The sequence below is a fragment of the Coloeus monedula genome (assembly GCF_965178545.1).
Source record: "Coloeus monedula genome assembly, chromosome: 9".
Taxonomy (NCBI): domain Eukaryota; kingdom Metazoa; phylum Chordata; class Aves; order Passeriformes; family Corvidae; genus Coloeus; species Coloeus monedula.
The window spans coordinates 22,783,924-22,800,659 of NC_138789.1; the positions used below are offsets into that span (position 1 = coordinate 22,783,924).

The following is a 16,736-nucleotide window of genomic DNA, read 5'->3' on the forward strand; positions in this document are numbered from 1 at the left end:
AAAAGCTTTAATAGATCACAATGAATCCTGTGATAGATAAACAGCAGCAGTTTGGGGCACAAAGACTCACAGAGCTGATAACTAGAAAATGCCAGACAGCTATGAACCATAGCTCTGACAGTTCAGAAGGACACCACCCCCTGCCTGTGTTCCTTCTCATCAGGGTCATTCCTGGTCTGGGTTGACTGAGATTAATTTCTGTACAATTAAATCAGATGAAATCTGTCTTAGAGAACCACACTAGACCAAATAATATAATCTACATCCTTAGACTCCTTTCCTTTGCCTCTGATTGAAGATATTCTTGTGTTGTCAACTGTAACCCCAAACCGTATTTACAGAAATATCCTGAAACCCAGCCTAATCCAAACCTAAGTAGCATCATCTGTCATGCTTTTTTCTATAGTACAGCAGACAAAGCAAATTGAAAGGCACATACTTCTTTTTGTTTAGCTTTATAGCTGTTTTGAGCTCTTCCCTTCAGAGCTCAGACCTGCAGAGAAGTAAGTGCTCAAAAGCCCAGCTTCTGCTACAGACCTGGTAAAAGTCTCTCCTGAACAAATAGTCTCTCATAGCTGTTAGAATACTTTGGCAAAATCAATCAGCTCATGTCAAAGACTTTGTGTTAAAGATTTTCTGTTGCAAAAGCAAAATGTGGTGAGTGAAACTACTTGGTAATTTGGCTTATGCTGTTTTCTGAAGCGTTCCCACAACAAATCTAGACAAGCAAATCCTTGGAAGACCTAGAGCAAGGGGAGAGCAAACAAAGACTTGGTAGTCTAGCAAAGTGCTTGCTGAGTAATCTGAAGACATGAGCGTGAACTCTAAACCCTGCAGAGATTTCAGTCCTGTCCGAACATACTGTCAGGAAAATCCACCAGTGCCAGAGGGTTATGTCCAAAAAGGAGACAGAGGGGTCCTTCAGCTTTATTCTGATAAAGGGAGAGAGTCCACCAGGGCACATGCCCGAGGGATTTTCTCTCTCAAGGTTTTGGAGGGCACAGCCTCCCTTTTATCCTAACCCCCGGCCGCATGTTGCCCTCTTCCTTTCCCTACTGGCTGAGGTACCAGGAAGGTACAGCCTTCCCAAACCACCTACCCCATATCCCCCCTTGAACCTACTGTTTTACCCCAAGGTTCAGAAGTTCAGGCTTGTGCAGACCCGTATCTATTTCAGGAACCAAACTGTCTGGGCCTGGTAATGAACCTGCTGCTCAAAGTCAGTAGAAGCATTAAGACCCATTTCAAAGATGTTAACACCCATCAAATTGTTTATAAAGACGTTGGGCACACATCTTTCCTCTCAATACAACCATACAAAACAGAATAACTAAGTAACAGAACAAACATGCCACAACTAAGCCAGTCTTCTCAGGTCTAAAGTCAGCATTACTCTGGTGGTTTATGTTGGAGTTTTCTCTGTTCTGCCTTTTTACCACCAAACCCACTCGGAGCTGATTCATTCTCTGCTGAACAAACTGAACTGCCTTGTTGGAGAGGTAGCACAGAGCCAGGGCTGTGCTAGCTGGAGAGGCAGCAGCAGGACAGGCTTGTGCAGGCAGCCACCCCTGGGACACACAAAGTTTTGTGCCTTTGCCCAGCCGAGTTCCAACCTTCCAGCCAGATGCTACAACCTCTTAGGTGGTCAAGTTTGGAGATGGACCATGGGCCAGTTGCGTGGGCTTCATCCTTCCTGTGCAGCAAAGAGAACTGACAAAACCAGAAACCAACTGTTGCCAACTTCTGCATTTCTCCTTGAACATAGCTGTTGCCTCTGATGGGGTTTGGTTTTAATGCCTCCTAGGCTAAGGCACAATTATATTATTAAGTAGCAAGGGACCAAGAATCAACGGAATCATTTAGGTTTAAAGTTAAATAGAATGGAAAGAAACCCAGGCAAAAGAAAAGCAGAGTTTAAGACATATCTGCCTCCTCAGCCCTCCCCTCATCCTCTCTCCAGACCCACGTTTTGAAGGGAAGTGGATTTGAGAAGCTGAAAAGTGACAGTCCTAGAGCTGCTGTGCCATGGGTGGGGCTACCTGGTTTTCATCCATTTCTCTGCCCACTCAGTTGTCCTTCATGGCTCAGTGTCTGTATTTCAGCATCACTGTGTATTTATCCATCATGTCACACTGTAAGTCTGTAAATAAGGCTTCAGAGGGTGTTCAGGGACAGAAAAACTGCCATGAGGAGCACTGGAGTGGACAAGGCAGTGTGTGGGTCTTGTAAGACTAACCATCCCATAAGGCTTTCCCATGGATAAGTCTCCTGTGCTTGCTACCACTTAAAGCAGAATGAAAAAGGCATTCCACTGATCCAAGGAGCAGGAGTGCAGAAGCAAGCCAGGGAGGCAGAGCAGTAAATTTTCAGTAATGAAGGCTATGAAATGACAAAGAACCTGGAAGCTTTTACTAGCCACTGTTCTTATAGCCAGGGGAGAGCAGAAATGCCTACTGTCATTTCCCAGACACCTGTGAAGGAAACAGCAGGCTGCACACCTCCTCATGACTTATACTTAATTTTCTATAACTACATCAAATCAGTATAAATGTGGATTTGCCATGGGGGGAAGGGGGCAGTTTTTCTAAGTGTACCTCCTGAGCCTCTGCCTGTGATGTTCCCATGTACTTGCTACCTCTGCTTTGCTGCACAGCAGAAGTGAGACAAGAATTTTATTTCCAATATTGCCTTCCATCCCCCACAAAGAAAACAGAAATCATGCACTTACTGTCCATAAAACAGCCAAATTTTCAGTCCTACTGATACATACCTAAGTGATAAGCAAAGCTGGAAGACCGTGACTGCAAATATAAAAGTCTCCCAGCAGTTTCCCAAAATAGTTTGTGGTTTAGTTTATTTTAATCTTCCAGAACTTTGTAACATAACAGTGGACTTCAAACTTCCCCACCCAAACACATTTGAATGAAGACTCTTCCTCACTTTAAAGCTACTGGGGTCATGTTTCCTCACAGATCTGAGAAAAATCAACCTTCATCCAGAGCACAACTTCAAAACAATCTCAAAAGATAAAGCATTTAGAACCTCCCAGAAGAGGACCTTCTAATTGTGCCTGGTGATATGGAGCTTGTGAACTAGATCCCCCACCACAGTTAATTCTGCAGCATTGGCAAGATTTTATAAGAAATCATTAACTATTACACGAAGGAAGCATAGATAGGTTGTACATTTTTAAAGACAAAGGGATTGATTTATTCATCTGCTTGACAGCCTGCACAGTCTTCCTTGTGCTAGTTCCCACTTCCTGTCCAATAAGTATACTTGAAAGACACACTCAACACAGGTCTGCTTCACATGCCCCAGCAGTTCAACAATTAAACAGTTAAAGCCTCAGTTCCTCTGTAATATTTTTTCTATTCAATGACCCATCAGCCAAATAACCCCCTGCACCACAAAACCAGCTTGATCTTGATCAGACTGACAGTGGTCACAGCTGCAAGTAAACAAGTACATGTTTGTTCCTACTGTTCAGCTCCCTCTCTGCTTACAGGTAGACCAGATTCCCCACCCACAGTTCAAATAAAGAGCTACCTAAGTTACCAGAGGTATCCTCCCAGTCATAAAACAGGTCTCCCTGTGATGAACTGCCCAGAATTAATATATCCCTGCAGCAGAAGCCTTTTGCTAGCTCTCTTTGAACTACAATGGAACATCTGTTGACAATCTCCCGCAGGGTAATTTCTCTCCTCCCCTGTTTTAATCCTCTCTCTCTTTCAGAAGTACACATCAGTTGCCACAGGACGACTCTCACAAGCATTAGAGCGTTTCCTTTCACTGCTCTCTCTTGGGACGAGTAGGAAGAGGGATGATGAGTCAGCCCTGTATTTTAAGTATTTTCTTAAAAATTTGCTGTTATCCAGACTCCTGAAGCTTTCAATGCTCAATTACAGGTTCTGCTTGGGACAAGACAAGATTCATGGGCTCTTGAACATGACTTTCAGCTAGATTTAGACACCCATTTGATTCTGACTGAGAAGAGTTTTACTGGGGACAACTGCAAAATTAGCAAAATGTTTCTTTGTGCTAATCCTGGCTGTGCCTTCTGATCACACAGACAAATAAACACGCTAACATGATCATTGCTTCAATTTCCCTTCTGAAAAGTTTAGGGGCAGGATGAGAAATTTTGCCCACTTTTTCAAAAGGATCTCCATATTTTTAGGCGGAAGGTAACTGTGGACAATACTATTTGTGGCTATCAAGCAGAAAGGGAACCTGTTTCCACAAAGGGCTTAGAGAAGCACTGGGAAAAGACCTCCCTTTATTTTACAGAGTCTAAGCTGGTGTCATTCATTCACCTCTTCCCTTCTCCTTCACCAGACAGCAATTCTAAAATTAAGTTATCTCAGAGGGAAATGGAATAAAAAAATTTAAACCACATAAGGAAATTTCACAGGGCCCTTTTTTTTGCCATTGTGGCACTCTGTTCTCATAAAACAAACCAGCAACCTCCCCTTTATGGGCGTCATGGAATTTTCTGTTCAAATAACAAGATTTCTCCACCTGTTTTGTGCCACACAAGAGGAAGCAATTTACCAGCACTTGTCAAGTCAGCTGCTCCATATTGGGTTTTGACAGGGTAAATCTATGGTCATTCTATATCTGTTCTGTTCTTGCTGTGCATAGTCTCCCTAAAAGGAAAAATCCAAGCCCAGCACTACATCCCAGAGCTTTAGATAGCCAACAGTTTAAGCACAATCCAACATAACTCAAAACTTACAGTATAACTGGGAGAAAAAAACTAAACATTTGAAGGCATTAGTAGAGAAAACACACTAAATTCTCTCAATTTGTTCTGGTCCACCAAGTGAGAGCTCAGAGGACAGGATCACACATCCCATCCCGTGGGAGAGGGCTGAAGCAGAGGACTGCAGTGGGAATTCTTTGACCTTGGAGGAACAGCCCCATTGCAGCTAAGCACCACAGCATCTCTCCCTCTGCAAGACAGCTGACAGCTGCCAAAGCTGACTGACAAAGCACAAATCAGGCCCTGCACCAGTGTCTGCCTCCTGCAGAGAAAGAGCAGAACACACAGCATGGTGTTGAAAGGGTAGAAGGGGCAGGTCTGAGCAAGGGGGCATGAGATGGCAAACAACAGCTCAGGTCTCTGGCAGAGTGTGGGACTGGGCAGGTCTGTGAATGATTTATCAAAATGGCTGTTTCCCTTCCTGGAGGTGCCTCCCTTGGGTCAGCCCCACAGCTCACAGCTTCCACTTGTGGAAAATGCAGGGAACAAACAAGTCAAGAAGAGTTTGCCTGCCCAGGGAAGCCAATATCCTTTCTGTCTTTAGTTGTTCCCGACAGTAAAGAGTGCATCTTTTAGTTAACATTAAAGGTCATGCAGCTCTAGCCCAGGCAGGTCACTGCTGAGATCATCACTCCAGCTGTTTCTAGCCACTTCTCCAGCACTGCTTTCTGCCAGCTCAAAACACAGCCTGGAGGTATGTGTACAATCTACACCAAAAGACCAAAGAATTATCCTTCCCCAGCCTTCTTACCCCATATGCCAGACCTGAGAACAACAGCAGTCTATATCTATTCCCTCCAGCACTGCTGGTCCAGTGTGGTCTGCAATCGTTTCAAACCCTATTAAAAACATCCTCATTTATCTCCTACTGAAACAGAAATACCAACAAGCATCCTCACAAGCTATGTAAGCTCAAATAAAAACAGGTGCTCATGGTTCCAAGTGTCCTACACTAACAAGCTGCCAACAGAGCTACTGGGTACCCCTGCCATAATAACCCCTGCAGGGTTTCTGATGTTACTGTGATATAAATATTTACTACTAATACTGCAGGTAATAGTACAGCAACAGGTAACTAGCTGCTTATTATTAAATGAGGGGGTTTGCTTGAACATTTGATCAGTGAAACTCTATTTAAGAGTCCCCACCTAGCATGTGCCTCAGAATAAAGGCTAGAGAAAATCTTAACCCTTTGATGGGACCTGCAGGCTCCTCAGGCATTGCCCTAACAGCAACCTGACATGTTACAACTGCATCTACAAAGCAGTTAATTGTAGCAGGTTTGCTAGTAAAGTCTGAATCAGCAGGATTAGTAAATTGGAAAAACAGCACACGGGCAGTTTAACATGCCTCACAGCCTCCATTCACAAGAATCTTAAGCATCTTACTAAAGTAGGGCATGAATTTTTTTCTTTTAAAGAAACATTAGCCCTTTGTTCCTGATTTATTTTAATGCTAAGTGTTAATGCAAACACAAGGAGGTTTAATATCCAAAAAGCAAGGCATAAATCCTAAAGGATGAAGAGGCTGAGGCAAACCTTCTTGAATGAGCAATTTTCACCTTCTCACTGGCTGTGTGTCAGCACCAAAACAAAAATCGAGCCACATTAAAAAGTGGTATCTTGGCACCGTCAGAGGAAGTGATAAGTATCATAATTGGCCCTCACATGCAGCTTTTCATTACCCTGACACTACATGGGGAGGGAGGATGAAAGAACAGACAGGCACACACATGTTACCTCTGTTCTGGCATAGCAATACTGCTCTCAGAACTAAGTCTGGCCCAAGTGCTAGGCCACTACTCCAAACTGTACTGTTTTTCTGCCTTTAGATGCCTAATACTCAGCCCTACCAGTAAAATTGGGCCCAGCAAGAGCCTCTCATCCGTATGACCTCTGGAATGCCCTGAACAGTAGAGCTTTGTCATTCACATGACAGAGGGAAACCCTTCCAGGTTCTTAAGATCCTGAGGGTGAAGGATCGAGCCTCACTTACCTTCAGGCACCTCAATCTCCACAGCACTAGAAAGCTCATTGGAGCTGAAATGTCTGGGGTGGGAACCTCAGCCAAAGATGGAGAAAACCACTCTGCCTCTCTCAGCAAGTTCTTGCTTCTCTCTAAAAGAAATGAAAAAAGCAGCAGATTAGGCCAAAAGTTCAGGGATAAACTTGCTGAGTCTAAGTGTCCTCTGTCTACCTTTTGTGACACCTGTTACACGTGGAGAAACTGCTGTTATTCTGATTTAATACCATTTTCTTATTCTTTTATTGGTGCAAGCAGTGGCACAAAGCAACAGGAAACAGGTTCCATGACAGGCAAGAAAACATATTGGCAAAAATGTTCAGGCACTGGATTTCACCTTTTTGTGGCACCAACAGCTCCAGCCAGCTCCACATCATTCAGGTTTAAAACACAAAGAATCAGCCACCTCATTTCTGCTCAAAGCCACGGTCACAATGCCAAACCCTTCCCATACAGGGGTCAGTTTGTGTTGGAAAGGGACAACAGGACACCTGACCTGACCATGAGATCTCCAAACCAGAGGCTGGAAAACTACATCCCAGACTGTTAGTAATGGAGTAAGTGTGAAATCGTTCCTATGATCTCTTCTTTCCCTGCAGGTGCCATGGATGCTACTTCTGTCTGGAAGAGACTTTTCGCTTGATCTTTCAGATCAAAGACTGTAGATCTGATTGAAAGATAACACTGACAGTCCCTTCCGCTTAGCAATGCCTACTGGAACAGTTACCGGGGGTGGGGATGGGGTGGGCACCATTCTGATGGGGTTTCCAGCAGTCACGCCTCATGCAGCAGAAGGCAGCTCTGCTGAGCAATTCAGTCGTGTTTTCAGAGATGAACGGTCTGGCAGTAGAACCTCTGCCTCCCCACCTAGCCCTGATCACATTGTTCTCTCCGTTGTGCCAGCATGACTTTTTCCTGCTGCAGCACTGTGAACCACACCACTTCAGGGGGAAAAAAAACCCAACAACAAAAAAGCCCAAACAATGACGCACTTGTTAGAACCAGCTCGGCTCCCTGATCGGATTTACAGCACACCAACCACTGCAGCGGCAGAAATTCAGGAGGCAATGTGCTGTGAGGCCAGGGCAGGAAAATGCAGAGAGATGGGAACATTTTAAGCTGATGTTGACAGCACAGAAAATATATCATGGAATCAGAGCTTAACAGGTGGGAGAGTGACATAATAAGGGAAGGCATTAGGCTTTGATAGAAAGAAATAGGGAACCAATATTTAATTACAGGAAAACTGCAAAGAAGTTCCATTATTGAAAACATCTCACCAAGTTAATACTATATTTTTTATCAGAGAAAACCTAATCATGAATCTACATTGACCTCCAGACTCAGTGTTCACCAATACTTCCCCACCAATAAAAATAGACATTTATATGCTTATGGTCAAGAGCTAGAAAGATCAGAAAAACAGACAAGAAATTAAGATGTCCTTTAACTCCATTACAGTTACCAAATTGCCCTGAGTGTTCAAACAATTTGTGTGAGTCTCTCTCTCTCACATTAGGTTCCTACCTAATGCAGAGCAATCGTTCTTTACCAGGGTCAGAAAAAGGTTTCAAGAGCTGTGGATGGAAAGCAGAAGGAAAATCCCTTCTGTTACATTCAGGACAACATTGTGTCATTGTCATTTACTGTTGTGGAGAACAATGAGAACTAATGACCCTTTTTGTATAAATACTTCATGATGACACCAAATCACACTGTATCCCACGTGACATCAGCATTAGCCTGAGGGGGATGAATTAGAGTGCTGTGTTTTTCCTAATAATAGTAAAAACCACAAAACCATACCTGGGACACAGACACCTCACAGAGACGCTGCTGCCTTCCCCCAGGGAAGTGATACATATTCTCTGGATGCTGTTTTACTGTAGCACAAAGCTGTTGGGGGGAGAGAATGCTGGAAACAGTGACATTAATTGTCAGCCAGACCTGTGACAGTTCGGACATCTGGCAGCTGTCCGAGGGCAGCTGGGGTTGGACAGAGGATAACAATGAAACAGAGCCAAAAAGATCTAAGGATCCTCAACAAGGAAGCTGAGATGTCACTCATTTCTCTCCAGGGAGCCGGTCACAGCCCTTGGGTAGGGGTTGGGGAGAGCAAGGGCCATGCTAGCAGAGGTTTGAGGCACAAACAAAGCCAGTTCCCACCAGCCGAGATCGGGGAGAAAGGAATGTGAGGGATGGGGAAACTGGAAAGGAATTAGAGCTCAGGCATTTCAAATTAGCTCCTCTTCTTAAACGCACCAATTATTTCGGTCATTGCAGTAAAATGCAAGCAAAGTACTGTCCAAATGGCAACCAGGAGACTGCCCTGACAGAGGGCCTGGGTAGGAGACAGCAACACTCCTGATTAAACAAGGCAGGTGAGGCAGCTCACGGAACAGCTCCAAGGACAGCTGTGAAGGGAACAGCAGGTACCCATTCTCCCAGCCCACGTGGAATGAGCAGATGATGCCAACCCTGAGGACACAAACGTCTCGGTAACAGAGGCTGCTACTTAGAATCATAGAATATCCTGTGTTGGAAGGGACCCACAAGAACCATCGAGTCTGACTCCTGGCTCTGCATAAGACAACCCCAAAAATCACCTGTGTGTCTGAGAGCATTGTCCAAATGAAATCTGGCAGGCCCAGTGCTGTCACCCCTTCCCTGGCGGTCACCCCCTTCATGAGCTGCCTCAGAAGGATTGAATGCTCTGCCTGCACTTAGCCAGAGACCAACTCCAGGAGAGGGCAGACATTTAAGTCATACCTGCCTCAAGCTTTGCCAGTCCAGGATTTAAATGGAAGACCCCACCTCACAAAGCTGGCAAATGTGCTACCTTTTGCATCACTAAAGCCGGAGCCACACATGGAAACGAACAAAGGATATCCAGCAAAGAGAACGTCAGGATGAGAGATCAGTCCCCAGCATCTCTGAGCTTGTCAATCCAGTGCCTGTGGAAGCAAGTGCCACAGCAAGAGCTGTCCGGCAGAGCTCTGAGCAGCCGCCAGCCAGCAGCACCCTCCTGTGACACATTCCTGCAGCTCCCTGGCAGCATCCCGGGATCTGCACTTGTCCCTGCAGCAGCTCTTGTGGCCTACGTGGACCTGGGCATCCTCCAATTCCCTCAGGGGGTACCTCCTCCCCTGACGTGGCTCAGCCTCTGTCAAGCGCTCCAAGCTTCCATCCCGAGTTTGTACAAACTGTAAGATTGTGCTCTGTTAGACTGAGCTTTGTGTGGCTGCTCAGCAGATCTAGCACCTGAGAGAGAGGGAGCAATCACTTCCAAGGGTTTTCCAGAGGCAACCTCTGATCCAGCACTGCATTAAACCCTTCAGAAAAATCTCAGAACAACTGAGAAAAAGGAGGGAGCTGGACATACAACATGCCACAATTGGCAAACACCTCGTATTTCCAGCACCAAAGATGCAAAGCCCTTTATGCCTTGTATCCAACTCTTTCTACTCACTTGTTGAGCAGGGAGATGGAGCTACCTTGTGCCAGGCTACACTCACAGCCTGTTGTTTCTTCAACAGGACTTCAGAAATCTAGACAAGAAGTGAGCCGTGTAAGAGGCTCCTGTAGCTGTCAATGCTTCGGTTCCACTGGCTTTACTTTCACTACTTCCTAGTTTATGGATCTGCTCCTGCTGGAGCTCTTTCTCTTGTTTTAGTCAATTCACCGACTGAGATAGTCAAGTATGTGAGTGGATGGGCAGAAACATATTTTGTAAGAGGATTACTTATAATTTAGTCCAGGAAAGAACACAGTTAGTGGTCTGGTTCAACTTCACAAACTGGAAATACAGGGACATCTGGAAAGAACAAACCGTAATTCTAAACAACACTGATGAAATCGTTCTGCCCTCCCAATACAGAAGGCATGGATACAATAAGAAAGAACTCTTGGGGTACTAGAAGATAAAAGGAAACTCCACAAAGCAATAAATTTGCATATCTGAGGTAGCTCTGTCCCCAAGAACTTGCACATTTGGTGTCCTGAACTTCACAAAATCCAGGACTACAGGCTGGAGAACATTGCACAAGTACTATAAAGATTATGATAAGCAGCTATAAAGATTCGGGTAAGGAGTTCCAAACCTGAGGCGTGGTTTCCCGTACGGCAAGGGCACTGGTGGGAATAGGGAAGCTGCAAAGAACGTGTACTTTCAGACGGGGAAGGAGGAAGGATCGCCACCACAGAGGCCTCACTGTTTCAGGGAGCAGCACCCACCCACAGGAACAGGTGCGGCTTTCCCACAGAGTGCGAGAACAGGAAAATACGCCCAATCCCTGGCGGTGTAACAGGAACGGGGACACGGCCGGGAAGCGCGAGGAGACCCCGGCTGGCCTGGGTTGGCTGAGCATGCTGGGACAGGGAGTCCCGTCTGGGGGGGCCGGCGCGAGGGGGAGGCCGCGGCGCACTACAACTCCCGGGGTGCTTTGCGCACCGCACAGTCTCCTAGGAGACGTGGCGATGCGCGCTGGGGGTCCCGCCGGGCCGGAACTACCGCTTCCGTGGTGCCCCGCGCGCCGCCGCCGCCGCCATGGAGCGGCGCGTGGCGGAGCGGCTCCGGGGCGGGCTGGGCCCGCTCGGCCTCGAGGCGCACGCCTTCAAGGTAATGACGTCATAGTGACGTCATCTAGCCGACGTCACTGTCCGCGGCGCTGCGGGAGCTGCGGGAGCTGCGGGGCGGGGAGCGGGTCCCGGGGCTGCCCAGGGCAGGGGGGTGCCGGGGGTCGCTGCCCCGGGGAGCTCGGGGCGCCCCTTGGCCGAGCGGGGGCCGGGAACGCCCCCGCGGAGCCGCTGCGGCCGGCGCGGGCCGATGCGCAGCGCGGGGTCCGGGCGGCCCGCCCGGGAGCGCGGGGCAAGGTGACCGGAGCGGCAGCAGCCGCTCAGGGCCGTGGTGCGGGCCCCTGACCGGTGGGGTCGCGGGAGTTACGTAATGACACATCTGGCCCAGCAGACGGCAAAGTCCTCTAGGGAAGCTTAAATTTTAATCTAAGTATGGAAGCACCTGTGTGTGGAAGTGCTGACCACCTCAGCCGCTCCTAAACGGCCTCTGACCTCTGTTCTGCGCATGGAAGGGGCCTCCCTGCACCCTCTGCCACTGTCCCCTGCTCAGCTGTAAACGCGCGGGCTCTTTCCTTGCCCGCCCCAGGGCAATCTGCAATAAATCAATCGGCAATATCGAATACAAATCAATCTGCAATAAACGTGCCCTTAGGCCCTTGGGGAGTGTTGTATCTGTCACCTGAAATATTTGTATTTCCTGCTATGATCTCGTTTGCATAAAAAGTACAAGGCAATGAGGTGATGAGAGAGGTAATGAGAGAAGTGCCTCCAGAATCTGGAAGATTTAATGCTAACACATTAAAACACATCAGCAGAATTCAGGGCAGAACCTGGATAAACAGACTGTAGCTACCAGAGGGGAAGCCTTTTAGCTCTGTAGCTCTCTCTAGTTATAATGCTGACACAGCCAGCCTTGGTGCACTGACTGATGCTCACTGGGAAACCAGCAAACCTTAGATTCACATCTCTTTAATTCCTTGTAACATCTCAGTTCAGCACCTTAAGATCCACAAAACTGATTAAACTTAGAGGTTCATATAAGAATGTAAACTTTATAGTGAATCTAGTTTTTGTTGTGTGTTTCCAGACGAGCAGTCTGGCAGCCACTGCCACCTGCAGAGTCACTTTCAGAGCAATTTCACGGATTATTTAGAATAGCCAGTACGTTTCATTTTCAGACTTAACCTTACATTACTTGGCATCTCTCTGAAGGTTAGACCTAGTCTTTGTGGCACCCCGGGAGAGTGGGAGTTGTCATAACCTATGGAAAGACTGGTGTTACTGTGCAGGGCATTAGGAGTGGGATGCAGGGGGTTTTGGCCATTTCCTCCTGCACTTGGCAGTTGCAGGTCTGAGCCCTGTCCTCCTGGTCGTGCTTCCTGCTGCTGTGGCTTGATTTCTCATTTCTGGACTGTCCAGAATATAACATGTCCAGTCCTGTAATCAAATATCCAAATGTGGCTGTCTGATAATAAACGTGCTACTGGTAACATTTTTGGGGGGTTTCAGCACTGCAAGAGCTTCACATCCTTCATTCCACACAAGTGTTTCCTGCAGAAGAAGTAAAACATGCGACTTGTCACACAAAACAGAAGCACCAGTTTCTTTCTGGCCCAAGATAAGAAAAAAAAAGCCTGTAAAAGCTTTATCTGAACCAAACAATCTGATTTGCATTGGCAAGACTGATTGCTCATACTTCCCTCTGGGTTTCTGAGCAGAGCTGAAAGAAGGGCAGACTGGAGCTGAATGCTGTGTGTGATTCTTATCTCACAGCTCACAGCACAGCTTCCCCAAACTGTGAATCCTGGTGTGCAAAACAACTTTGTTTGAAAGGAAGGCCCTGGGCAGGCTGCCCGTCTGAGTTGCAAATGAAGGGGGCTGCAGTTATTTCCACTTTTTTACATTCCTGCATATCCACTAGAGTGGTGTCTGTGTTCTAATGGAAATTTGTGTTTCTTTGCCAAAGGTCGGGTGGTACAATGCTGTTCTCCAGCCAGCCTTCCATCTCCCCTACCCGGATGACACACTGGCCTTCGTGGTCCTCAGCACTCCTTCCATGTTTGAGAAGGCCCTTAAGCCTTTTGTGAACAAAGAACGACTAAAAATAATCAGGGATCCTGTGGATCAGTGCATTTCCCATCATTTATCACGTGTGAAGGAGGTAAGAAGCCAAAATGCCGAGTCCCTTTAGTGTTGTGGCACATAACCAGGTGGGTTGAGCAGCAGACAAAGCCCTGCGGGCTCCTGCCCTGCTCTTTGGGAGAGTGAAGCATTATTCATGAAGGTGGGATTATCAGCAGGCTGTTGGCTGCTTTACTTGCATGTTCTGCCTCTGGATTACATCCTGCAGCTGTGAGGGAGCTCTCCAGGTACAGGCTGAATGCCCAGGGCCTCAAACCTGCTGATAGAATTCAGCAGCAGGATGTGGAAGTCTGCAGGCTTCACATGTGCCTGATTTTCTGCCATCCAGCAGTTCTGGAGTGACAAAGCTTTTTCCATGAGTCTGGGCTGATGTTTTCAAATTTTCCCAGAAATTCCCTGACCAGAGGGTGGATGTCATGTTTGATTATGAGATGCTGCCGAGCCGAAAGCCCAAGTTCCTGGCACAGACAGCTGCCCACGTTGCTGGAGCTGCATATTACTACCAAAGAAAGGATGTGAAGCTTGATCCTTGGGGGAAAAAGGTGGGGCAAAAACACGGTCTGGAAAGAACCACTAAGCTACAACCACTGAATTGTAAAACGATTGTTTGCTCACTAGTCACTAGTTCATCTTGCAGGAAATTACAAAGTTCAGAGCACATACAGGTCCATAAAGTGTTTCAGGTGGTAACTGGAAGCTTCCAAGAATCTTCAATGTGGTAGGGAGATGTACATGGAGAGAAATATCTTGATCTGTTAAACCTACTTAGAAGAATAAATGGCAGTGTAAGGGAAAAACTATTGCTTGGAGCATTGGGGAGGGGAGGGGGGGGAAATGCACTGTGGTTAATTTCTGTGTTAGATTTTCAGAAAGGAACCTCTCCCCACATTCCAGGGAGGTGCATGTGGGCACAGGAAAATGGGAATGAAATGCAGTGCTTTGAGCCACAAGTTCAGGAGGGAGTTTTCCCTTCTGCTCTGTACAGCACTCCAACAGAGGGCTGGGAGTGTCAGAAGCATCTGCTGCTTTGAACTCTAACCTTTATTAGACACAAAGTGAGGCAGCCTAGATATATTTTTTTTTCTTCCAGAAGATCTTTGGCGTGTGTATCCATCCCAAGTATGGTGGTTGGTTTGCCATCCGGGGTCTCCTCCTCTTCCCAGACATTCAGGTGCCGTTCCTGGAACAGCCCTCCCCTGTTGACTGTGTGAGCACGGAGGAGAAAAGGATTGAGTTGCTGGAGCAGTTCAATTTCCACTGGCAGGACGGCCGCTACAGGGACATCATTGAAGTGAAGGAAAGGTACTCGGAGGAGCAAAAAGCCTATTTTGCCACTCCTCCAGCCGAGAGATTCCGGCTGCTGGGGCTCTCACAGGAAGCGCAGAGAATCACATTTCACTGAGTAACCGGCTCGGTGTAGGGCAGAGGGCAGCAAAGGGTAACTTATGAGCACCGGCTTTTCCTGGTGCCGAGGAGGAGGAGGAGGATGGTTATGTTGATACAGAGATGGCAAATCCGAGCAGCCTCAATGCGAACATCAGCTTCCCAGAGGGAGGGGCACTGCTCCGTGGTCTGGGGGGAGGTGGGAGCCGTTCGTTCTGTGCTGTTGCTGATAAGGGGTGTTTTTTGGGGAGCCCAGTAAGATGCCAATAAGCCTTTGGTGGGAATAGTTCAGACACCCTGGAAACTTAAAAACCCGTGCTGCTCATTAGAGAAGTCACTTTTGTTCTCAAGAATTTTCTCTCCCAATATTCTGGTTTTATTCTTTACAAGTGTAAAGAAAGTTCAGTCATTGTATTACTAAGTTTGGTTTTGTCTAAACTCGGGGCAGGTACCTTTTAGATGTATCCATCATTTTATTGTCCTGTGTCATGACTCTCCCTAGGAAATAGATGTCCAGTCTTTTCAGTCTTGCCTAGGTCACACTTAAGCATTTATCCATTTATAGAGCAGTTGACTGGAATATTTGGAAAGGTGCTGAGTAGTGTCTATATGAGCAGAGTTTTTACTCATGTTAAGATAACTGGCTAAAAAAGACAACTCTTGTGGCCTTTTTTACGGTAGACCATGTTTGTGTTTAAAGTATTTTTCAGTGCCAGCACACAGCACACCCCCAACAGTTACTGCCACAGCTTCCTGGTGTGCTTTCTGTGTGGGGAAGATTGTAAACCTGCACACATGTAAAAGCCATGGCACAAAGCCTTGTCACATGCACAGGCAAACAAGCAGAGAAAAAAAGAAAATATTAATAACGTGCCCGTTACTTAAATTGCTGGATAAAACATGTTCAGACAGAAATACAACATTTTTTACCTGACTTTGTCCTGTTATATTTGGTCAGAGGCTACAACAGCACTGGAAATCAGGAATTAATTTATCTTTGGGCAATTTGAGGCTCAGGACTTGTTAAAATAATATTATACATGAAAATAATATTTTTTGGGAGTTGTTTTACTAGACAACTTACTAGTTTACTAGTGCAATGCTGCAAGTGGACAAGCACTTTTTTTCCTTTTGATGGTATCAACACGTGATGAAGAAATACTCACTTTGCAGAACTGAGCCCTTTCTTTTTATGTTGGGATTCTTCACACCTTTTGGAGACTCCAACATGGGGGTTGCCTTCACAGTAAGTTGCTGCTTGATACGGTTTCTCACAGTTTCTACAGTAACTCATTGTAATCCAAATTCAGGATAACAAGTTTGCTTCCCTGTAAACAGAGTAGTGAGTGTGTGATCACTGGGTTTGTTCACTGCATTTGCTGTTACAGAAAAGTCTTTGTTGCTTTCCATGCTTTGTTCACCTCTGACTAAGGCAGACACCTGACTTAGTGTGTGATAGAGGTATTGTGATTTTTAATTTAAGTGAAAGAATGAAATCTGTTTAAATTCTGTTCTTTTGTTATGGAATTGCTTACGGTTGAAATTTGTTTGATGTTTCAGAACTTTCCAAATGAACTGTAATTTAACAGGGGCTTGAGCTAATGGCTCATATTAGTAACAAAGACAAAATACTGATTTTCTTAGAAGAATAAATATAGATTGGAATCATCTATCTTTTTACATTACAATTTAAAGTACAAAATATTTTGATTTTTTGGCATTGATTTCTTACAGATATTTAATATTTTGTCTTAATTTATTAAACAGATAACTATAGCCATGCATTTCAATTTCTGTAATTTATTTCTCTTCAAATGGTATTTTGGTTAATAAAAAATCCAAAGTTGTA

The 16,736-nt window shown here is 46.0% G+C and overlaps 1 protein-coding gene across 2 annotated transcripts; it reads left to right on the forward strand.

Moving 5' to 3' along the window:
- Positions 1-11,292: 11,292 nt before the first annotated feature.
- MMACHC (metabolism of cobalamin associated C) lies at positions 11,293-16,736 on the forward strand. Of its 2 annotated transcripts, none has more exons than XM_082287173.1 (4): positions 11,293-11,405; positions 13,329-13,523; positions 13,894-14,046; positions 14,595-16,736. In XM_082287173.1, exons 1-4 carry the CDS (start codon positions 11,334-11,336, stop codon positions 14,904-14,906), a joined length of 732 nt encoding a protein of 243 aa, XP_082143299.1. In that variant the 5' UTR covers positions 11,293-11,333; the 3' UTR covers positions 14,907-16,736. The 2 variants fall into 2 exon arrangements, with proteins under 2 accessions (XP_082143299.1, XP_082143300.1); XM_082287174.1 differs by having other exon boundaries at positions 14,598-16,736.

Excerpts from the sequence above, each read along its gene's own strand:
- MMACHC (XM_082287173.1), top strand. The coding sequence starts at position 11,334 with ATGGAGCGGCGCGTGGCGGAGCGGCTCCGGGGCGGGCTGGGCCCGCTC. Across the intron at positions 13,524-13,893 it reads ATTTATCACGTGTGAAGGAG|AAATTCCCTGACCAGAGGGT; the intron begins GTAAGAAGCCAA and ends AAATTTTCCCAG. Across the intron at positions 14,047-14,594 it reads TTGATCCTTGGGGGAAAAAG|AAGATCTTTGGCGTGTGTAT; the intron begins GTGGGGCAAAAA and ends TTTTTCTTCCAG.